Raw genomic sequence first — 10,000 nt, 5'->3', positions numbered from 1 at the left:
GGTACGTGTACCACTAGGGGTACGCGAGCACACTGTAGGGGGTACTTTGGAAGATGTAATTTTAACAAATGTATGGAGCTTAATTACATTGGGATAGAGAGAAAGCGATATAGAACTTGACTTAGGGGGTACTCATGGCACAACGAAAAGGTTTAGGGGGGTACACAAGACAAAAAAGGTTGGGAAACACTGGTCTAATTGATAACTAACCTGTAGGTCAATGTATCCGTCATCGTCGTTGGCCAGTTTGGAGTAGCGGACTCTGCTGCTGGGGACCCCATTGGTGATGGTGTGTCTGGCAGGCATCTTGCCGTTTCAGCGTCGGGGTCTGTCTTTGGAGTCTGTCTGTCTGTCTGTCTGTCTGTCCGTTACAGTGCACACTCGCTGGAGGAAGAAGAGGAAAATAAGCAAACAAAATAAACAACAACAACAACAACAAAATCTACTACTTGGCATCTGCAAATTGTTCTGGTCATTTCCTGTGCACTTTGTATCTCCAAATGTTGTAGGCTATTTATGTCCTCGATTGCACGTCGCTTTTTTTGTACCAAAAAAGGCATCTGCAAAATGCAATGCAATGTAATGTAAATAAACGTTGCAATAAATGAAGGAAAACGTTACAGTAGCACAGCCATCTGCAACAAAATAACACATGAAGCACCTGTGACGAACACACGTTTAGCCTGGCTAGTAGTTAGCAAGAACTCGGACATAATTACCTATCTCTAAGCAATGCCATTGACAACGATTCAAAAAACACTACACAGCAATTGAATGCTCGTGGTTATAACACATTAATTACCTTTAAAATGATGTGTAATTCCTTGGCTGAGGTGACAACATCGGCATGTTATGATACTCTCGCCAAACTCTTCTGTCACTCAGCTTCCGGGTATTAATCCGCGCATGCGCAGTGCACTGGACAAAAAAAAAAGGCAAGAGTCTTTCTTTGAAAATGATCTCTGGAAGAAGACGCGGTGTGATGAACGTGAGAGGAAAGGGTGTCACCTGCAGCATGAAACGCCGGTGAATGTATAAATTAGTTAAATGGGGCTGTGAGAACAGATACGCAAACAAACAATAAAAAAACTGCGCCTTGATATTCAAACACTGCATGTATGTAACATGAATGTCCACAGGGAGGCGCTGTACCAGCCAGCCCGTCTTTTGGAAGAGTTCAGAGGCTGAAACCCAGGGTGAGGGAAGGTGACACACACACGCACGCGCACACACACACACACACACACACACACACACACACACACACACACACACACACACACACACACACACACACACACACACACACACACGGTTGACAGAAGTGAATAAGTACACACTTCATAGCAAATTATGGTAAAACCCCACACAAAGGGAATTATGGTAAACCCCACAAAGACACAAAATATAGATTATGGAAAAGCCCCACACAAAGACAAAATTATGGTAAGTCCACACAAAAAAAGACAGATGTGGTAAGCCTTTACAAAAAGAGACTTATGGTAAGCCCACACCAGAGGCATCACAGGGCCAGAGAGGCAGGAGGCAGTTTAGTAGTCATCAGAAGGTCGAAGAGACGATGGAAGAAAGTATAAACACACAGCACCTGAAGCAGTTGGATGTCAGGTCCACATGGTCCTTAGTACATAAATACATAGACACAGTAAAACTCACAAACCTAAGTTAAGCATATCGGGTAGACCTCTATGTGAAGTGGGTAGGAAATAATTATGTTGTTTTTTTTTGTTTTTTTTGTTATGTTTGTTTGTCTTTGTTGTTGTTTGTTCTTCCTTTGTCTGGTGGACAAGCGCTGTCCACTTTGTGTGATGTTTGTGTGATATGTCTAAAAGTGTAAATAAAAAAATAAATAAAAAAAAGAAGGTCGAAGAGACAGAGGAAAGAATGGGCTACTGCACGGGCCTACCGGGCCCAAGCCCAGGGGCCCAAGAGCCAAGGGGGCCCTAAAGCTCCCACCAAAGAAGATTGGCGAAGCCGCATTTGAGTTTTATGCTCCCAAAAAGTGGAACTCCCTCCCCCTTCATATTAGAATAGCCCCCTCTGTGGACACTTTCAAGAAACTGCTCAAAAATGCATCTTTTCTCACTTGCCTTCTGTCAGCTGCCATATTTCGCATTTGAGTTTTATGGGCAGTCATGGGCGAGCGGTTAGGGCGTCAGACTTGCATCCTAGGGGTTGCTGGTTCGACTCCTGACCCGCCAGGTTGGTGGGGGGAGAAATCAACCTGTGCTCTCCCCCATCCTCCTCCATGACTGAGGTACCCTGAGCATGGTACCGTCCCACCGCACTGCTCCCCATGGGGCGCCACTGAGGGCTGCCCCCTTGCACGGGTGAGGCATAAATGCAAATTCGTTGTGTGCAGTGTGCAGTGTTCACTTGTGTGCTGTGGAGTGCTGTGTCACAATGACAATGGGAGTTGGAGTTTCCCAATGGGCTTTCATTTTCTTTCATGCTCCCAAAAAGTGGAACTCCCTCCCCCTTCATATTAGAACAGCCCCCTCTGTGGACACTTTCAAGAAACTGCTCAAAACTTTCTCACTTGCCTTCTGTCAGCTGCCATATTTTCCCTTTCTCCTCCTCCAGTTCACTGTGCCTTATTTCATTTAAACATTGGAAATGTTTCAAAAGGATGTCTAAAAGGTATCAATCACAAAATATGCAGATCAGATTTTTAATCAATGTATTATTACCTTTTTTTATGTAGGCGGTAAATTTTAACACCATGAACGTAACCATGTTTCTAACACAACCAGAGGGATATAGTGTATATACCGATTGCCCATAAAAGTCCATGTAAAGTTTAATATTTTATTTCAGTTGACATTCTGATTCCGTGGGGTTACTTTTCAGGCGTCACCATGGTGCCCCCAAGACACTTGGTGCCCTGGGCGAGTGCCTTGTCTGTCGATGCCTATGCCTCTTGTCGGCCCTGGTCAGAAGGTCAGAGGGGGAGACAGCAGCTATTGGGCATTATATGGCGCCGCCAAGACACTTGGTGCCCTGGTTGAGTGCCTTGTCTGCCTATGCCTATGGCCGGCCCTGGTGAGAAGGGAGACGTCACACAAACAACAACAACAGACGTCACTATGGTGCCCCAAAGACACTTGGTGCCCTGGTTGAGTGCCTTGTTGTCTGCCTATGCCTCTTGCCGGCCCTGGTCAGAAGGGAGACGTCACACAAACAACAACAACAGGCGTCACCATGGTGCCCCCAAGACACTTGGTGCCCTGGGCGAGTGCCTTGTCTGTCGATGCCTATGCCTCTTGTCGGCCCTGGTCAGAAGGTCAGAGGGGGAGACAGCAGCTATTGGGCATTATATGGCGGTCTCAAGACACTTGGTGCCCTGGTTGAGTGCCTTGTCTGCCTATGCCTTGGGCCGGCCCTGGTCACCAGGGAGACGTCACACAAACAACAACAACAGGCGTCACTATGGTGCCCCCAAGACACTTGGTGCCCTGGTTGAGTGCCTTGTCTGTCGATGCCTATGCCTCTTGTCGGCCCTGGTCAGAAGGTCAGAGGGGGAGACAGCAGCTATTGATCTGAGAGGGGGAGAGCAGGCCTGGACTGGGAGAACAAAACGGCCCGGGCATTTTTTGGCCCAAACCGGCCCCACATACTGGTAATTAGCGGAGCACCGCCATTAAATTGACGTAACTTATGACTTCTGACGGGAAAAAAGACCCTCTCTTTCAGGTACCAAAAAAACCCACCATACGTGCAGTGACTTCACGTTCAATTGTTTATTTAAAATGAATCTATGATTGGTCATGTAAGCTGGCAGAAAACCTGGAAGTTGAGAGAAGAGAGCCCCTAGCAGCTGGGGATGAACTGGCCTTATCTGCACTCTTCAGTCCAATCAACTCCTTGGACACACACAAAGAGAGGCACATACCTATTCTAATGTTAGGCATATAGACCTTCACTATTGGGTTTGGAGCGTCTTGCTTCAGAAGTAGTTAACTTATGCCTCAACAGTCTGGCTTGAATAGACAAGAACAGATGGATACATTATTAACTACAAATAATACAATACTTAATCTCAATATCCAAATTTATATTTATTGGTAATCAGGTGTAAAGAAATCCTGCACACTGTCCATTCCACCAACACACTTTTTCTGAAGAAGGTCGGATGACCGAAATGTTGAATTAAAGTTTGTTGGTGGAATGGACAGTGTGCAGGATTTCTTTACACTTGAATCACAACCCCAACTACAGAGGTGTGCAAAAGCGTCTTCTTGAAATATTTATTGGTAGTAACAAAAATGTGCTTAGTGGCTACTCACTGGCTACTCCACAGAATCACTAACAGCACCATTCCACCACTAAGACAGCAATTATCACATTCCAGTGAATATTTTGGCCTTAGAAATTAGCAGAATTTACAGGAAGAATAAAAAGTCTCAGGAATTAACCATAAAGTTTAACATTAATCTCCATGTAGCCTATCAAAACAAATCTATATATTTATCACATGGACTATAGAGCATAGGCATATACTTACAAATCTCCATTGGTAGGCTACACATTCCACTTGGAAAAGGAAAACCAAATGAATGAAATACAGTGCATTTTCTCTGAGACTTTGTCTTCCTCAGGATATAAAAGCACACCTCTGCTTCTATGTGTCATTGTTGTTGTAATGTAAATGGTAACTGAGTATCATGCATACCATTGGAAAGAGGGGAATGTAAGCTTTTGAATGGTACCCCACATGTCACAGTTAACAGTCATGAACATGCATCAAAGCGTGTGTGTGGAACGATGTTTTGTTGAACTGCTATTTGCGATTTCATGGATGCGCTACGCGTTTTTTGCAGGGCTATAGTCTATTATATCTGAGGGGGCACCTGGGCTGGCATATCATATTTCTGGCAAATGCCACCCCCTGCCACCCCTTAGAACCACCCTGGCCGAGGGCCGTCAAAATGACATCGTGGGCCGCCGGTCTCTTTTGTAAAAAAAAAAATATATATATATATATATATATTTTTTTTTTAAGGGGGCATCGGCCCTCGAGGGGCGTCGGCCCACCGGGAAAATGCCCGGTATGCCAGATGGCCAGTCCAGCCCTGGGGAGAGGGCTCTGGAGGGAAGCAGAAGGACACCAAGGGAGACCACCACGTCACATAAACAGCAAGTCACAGTGACAGTCGCTATACGTCAATCAGCAGTCACAACACGACGTGAGCAGCAAGCCTGGGCAGTCTGAGGGCAGTCTGGAGGGCAGCAAGCCTGGGCAGTCTGGAGGGCAGCAAGCCTGGGCAGTCTGGAGGGGCAGTCTGGAGGGCAGCAAGCCTGGGCAGTCTGGAGGGCAGTAGAGGGCAGTCTGGAGGGCAGCAAGCCTGGGCAGTCTGGAGGGCAGTCTGGAGGGCAGCAAGCCTGGGCAGTCTGGAGGGCAGCAAGCCTGGGCAGTCTGGAGGGCAGTCTGGGCAGTCTGGAGGGCAGTCTGGAGGGCAGTAGAGGGCAGTCTGGAGGGCAGCAAGCCTGGGCAGTCTGGAGGGCAGCAAGCCTGGGCAGTCTGGAGGGCAGTCATAGGTAAGCAGTTAGGGCGTCAGACTTGTAGCCCAAAGGTTGCCGGTTCGACTCCCCACCCGCCAGGTTGGTGGGGGGAGTAAGTAACCAGTGCCCTCTCTCCCTGGGCCTGGGACACCCGCCAGCCCCCCCCCCCCTGAAAGTTACAGTCATGAGTCAGGAGACGTCAGCAATAATACGGGAATGGTTACAATGCGTCACAACAGCATCAGAGTCAATGCACTGTATGAGAGAGATTGGGCATCCTTTCTGGAAAACAATTATCATTATGTCTGGCAACAGTTCCAGACTGTTGGGACGTTTCTGCACTGCGGTCTGGAGAGGGACACAAGAGGACAATGAGGGTGACATCACCAGGACAACGAGGGTGACGTCACCAGGACAACAAGGGTGACGTCACCAGGACAACGAGGGTGACGTCACCAGGGCCTCTGCTAAGGTTTTGGGGGCCCTAAGCATAACTGGTCAGGAGGCCCACCCTCATGATTAAATAGAGTAGAGTAGAGTAGAGTAGAGTACAGTAGAGTAGAGTAGAGTAGAGTAGAGTAGAGTACAGTAGAGTAGAGTAGAGTAGAGTAGAGTAGAGTAGAGTACAGTAGAGTAGAGTAGAGTAGAGTAGAGTAGAGTAGAGTAGAGTACAGTAGAGTAGAGTAGAGTAGAGTAGAGTAGAGTAGAGTAGAGTAGAGTATTAACCGAGCAACATTCAGGGGCTAGAGAGTAGAGTAGAGTAGAGTAGAGTAGAGTAGAGTAGAGTAGAGTATTACATAGAGTACAGTAGAGTCGAGTAGAGTACAGTAGAGTAGAGTAAAGGATTAAATAGAGTAGAATAGAGTAGAAAAGAGTACAGTAGAGTAGAGTAGAGTAGAGTAGAGTAGAGTAGAGTAGAGTAGAGTAGAGTAGAGTAGAGTAGAGTAGAGTAACATTTATTGATCCCGAAGGAAATTTAGGTGTCTAGTAGCATACATACAAAAATAAATAAATAGATTATTTCACATTAAACATTCAGATATAAAAAAGTCTCTCATTGCAATAGTTATTACTGATTGTTGAAGGAGGGTGGGAGGGGGATGGAATGGGGGCATGGCCGGGGGGGGGGGGGGGGGGGGGGGGGGGGGGGGCGGGGCGGGGGGTTATGCGGTCCAGTCACCAATAACAATCTCTTTCATTGTGTTGTTCTGAGTTGTTGAGTTAAATAGGTGGATGGCCCTGGGGACAAAGGACTTACGCAGCCTGTCATTCTTGCAGGGAATGGCGAGGAATCTGTGGCTGAACAGACTTCGCTGGTTTGGCAAAGACTGAGTGCAAGGGGTGATGGTCATTGTCCATTATAGAGTCCAATCTGCCCAATGTCCTCTTTTCAGCTGTGGTACTAAGAGCCTCCAGTTCTGTACCAACAACAGAGCCTGCTTTCCTCACTAGCTTGTCCAGACGTCCAGCATCCCTCCTCCTAATGCTCCCGCCCCAGCATGCCACAGCATAAGAAATTACACTAGCCATGACAGACTGGTAAAACATCTGGAGGAGTCTGTTGCAGACGTTAAATGATTTAAGCTTCCTCAGAAAGTAAAGCCTGCTCTGTCCTTTCTTGTAGACTGCATGTGAATTAACTGACCAGTCCAGTTTATTATCAAGATGTACCCCCAGATATTTGTAGGTGCAGACTGTCTCCACTGTCTCCCCCTCAATAGAGACAGGCACGAGGGATGGGGTTGTTCGCCGGAAATCAACCACCATTTCCTTTGTTTTGGTGGTGTTCAACTGCAACTGATTGGTCCTACACCATCTAACAAAGTTCTCTACCAGTCCCCTGTACTCCCCCTCCTGCCCATCTTTAATACATCCAACAATGGCAGTGTCATCTGAGAATTTCTGCATGTGGCAGGTCACAGAATTGTAGCTAAAGTCAGTGGTGTATAGGGTGAACAAAACCGGGGAGAGCACCGTTCCTTGTGGAGCTCCAGTGCTACTGATCACAGTCTCTGATGTTAAGTTACCCAGTCTGACAAACTGGGGCCTTTCTGTGAGATAGTCAGTAATCCAGGTAACAAGCCCTGTTCCCCCACTACTCCCATTTGCAGTAGCTTGTCTCTTAACAGAAGTAGCTGAATAGTGTTAAAGGCACTGAAAAATCAAAGAACATAATCCTCACCGCACTGCCTCCTTTGTCCAGGTGAGAGTGTACCCTATGTAGAAGATACAAGAGAGCATCCTCTACACCCACACTGTTCCTGATAGGCAAACTGGAGGGGTCCAGTGCATGGCAGAACCTGTGGCTTGAGATGGTGTAAATCAGCAGCACACGTTCAAAGGTTTTCATGAGATGTGAGGTGAGGGCAACAGGTCTGTAGTCATTTAGTTCTTTTGGGTGTGGCTTTTTGGGTACTGGTATAATGCATGATGTCTTCCACAGTGACGGGACCTTGCCTAGCTGTAGGCTCTTATTGAATAGGTGTTGAAGAGGCTCTGCTAACTCCACTGCACAGGTCTTCAACAGTCTAGCACAGACGCCATCTGGGCCTGCTGCCTTGGGTTTGAGTCTGCACAGGGCTCCTCTCACCTGATCAGCAGTGACCCTGAGGGTTGGGCGTGGGGGGTCAAGAGATGAACCAGTGGATGTTGTTGGTTGGTGGTGGTGCTGGTAGGTTGCTCGCTTGATTCCCAATGTAGGGCAAGACAGGTTGGTGTGGAGTGTAGAGTATGCAGGGTTGGTAGACAGCGGTGGGGACTGGGAAAGTCTGTTGTCCATAAGGCTGGGTGGCGGAATGTTGGGGGTGAGATGAGGAGAGAGAGAGGATGGGAGGGTTGAGAGTGAAGGGATGGTAGTCAGAGGTGGGGGCTGGGGATGTGTGTTGTCCATAGGATGGGGCGGATGGAAAGTGGGGCTGGGGAGAGGAGAGATAGGTGGGACATTAGGTAGCTGTGGGGGGTGGGATGATGAGATGGCAGACAGAGAGTAGTCAATGTCAGAGGCAGGTGGGGAAGGTACTTGGGGAGTGACACTTAAACTCTCACTGTCCATGTCACTACTAGAAGTCACCCCAAAGCCAGAGTTATTGTCGAACCTGTTATAAAAACAGTTAAGCTCGTTGGCTCTGGAGGCGTCACCCTCAGCCCTTCCTGCTTTCACTCCACACCCAGTCATTTTTCTTATTCCCTGCCATACCTCCTTCATGCTGTTGTTATGCATTTGATTTTCTACCTTTCTCCAATATGCCTCCTTTGCTGCTTTAAGGCTGTATTTTAGTTGATGTTGTACAGTCCTCAGCTCGGCCAAATTGCCCTCCTGAAAAGCTTTCTTCTTTTCCTTGAGTAGCACCTTGACCTCACTGGTCACCCATGGCTTGTTATTGGGGAAGCAGCGCACTGTTTTTGTGGGTACAGCAATATCAAAACAGAAGTTCAGGTAGTCTGTAATGCATTCAGTTGCCTCCTCCAGGTTGTCACTACTCCGTAATACTCCCCAGTCAGTGCACCCAAAGCAGTCCTTTAATGCCTCCTCTGCTTTCGGGGACCATTGCCTGAAGGTGCATGTAGTGACCGGGAGTCCCTGAACTTTTGGGATGTAGAGTGGTTTAAGATGTACAAGGTTGTGGTCAGCGTTACCAAGAGGAGGAAGTGGGGTGGCACTATAAGCATCTTTCTCATTTGCATAAAGGAGGTCAATTGTTTGAGTAGAGTAGAGTAGAGTAGAATACAGTAGAGTAGAGTACAGTAGAGTAGAGTACAGTAGAGTAGAGTACAGTAGAGTAGAGTATAATTTATTGATCTTGATTTATGGGAAATTAAGGTGTCAAGTAGCATGCATGCATACATACTGTACATACATGAATACAGAAGAAGACACAAGGACATCCCACACAACATTGCACATATATTCACCAAACATATATTCACAGGTCAGATCTCTCTATCCCACACACACACACACACACACACACACACACACACACACACACACACACACACACACACACACACACACACACACACACACACACACACACACACACACACGCACACACGCACACACACACACACACACACACACACACACACACCAAGATTTAAAAAAACAAACAAACAGAAAAGTGTCCAAAGTGTCACGGTGCCAAAGTCACTGTGTAGTCCAATGAAGAGATCCAGGGTCAAGTATCCAATGAAGAGCCGGGAATCCAATATGTAAATAATAAATAAATAAATAATAATAATAATAATAACGATAATCTACTAACTAATACATATATTTTTTTGTAATGTAGTGTGTATTAAATTTTTTTCATGACGTTTTTTAGTCTATCAATTTAAGAAGCTCCAATTTTGGGGGCCAAGTGGTTGGTGCCCCCCGTCGCTGGTTGGTGCCCCAGGCGCCGGTTGACATCCCACACAACATTGCACATATATTCACCAAAAATATATTCACAGGTCAGATCTCTCTATCCCAAACACA

General features: G+C 46.8%; 1 protein-coding gene across 1 annotated transcript in view; it reads right to left on the bottom strand.

Annotated features, from left to right (window-relative positions):
• The window catches only part of tmem230b (transmembrane protein 230b), a 7,339-nt gene extending 6,424 nt beyond the window's left edge, over positions 1–915 (bottom strand). Inside the window, exons 1-2 of the mRNA XM_063194256.1 lie at positions 803–915; positions 211–384 (exon numbers count right to left, since the gene is read on the bottom strand). Of these exons, the coding sequence (XP_063050326.1) occupies positions 211–306 (96 nt within the window). The 5' untranslated portion in view covers positions 307–384; positions 803–915. The remainder of the gene's footprint in view (positions 1–210; positions 385–802) is intronic.
• Positions 916–10,000: the final 9,085 nt, after the last annotated feature.

The sequence above is a fragment of the Engraulis encrasicolus genome, chromosome 3, assembly GCF_034702125.1.
Source record: "Engraulis encrasicolus isolate BLACKSEA-1 chromosome 3, IST_EnEncr_1.0, whole genome shotgun sequence".
NCBI lineage: Eukaryota > Metazoa > Chordata > Actinopteri > Clupeiformes > Engraulidae > Engraulis > Engraulis encrasicolus.
The sequence above is the reverse complement of the archived record's forward strand: the minus strand, read 5'-3'. Positions and strand labels throughout refer to the sequence as shown.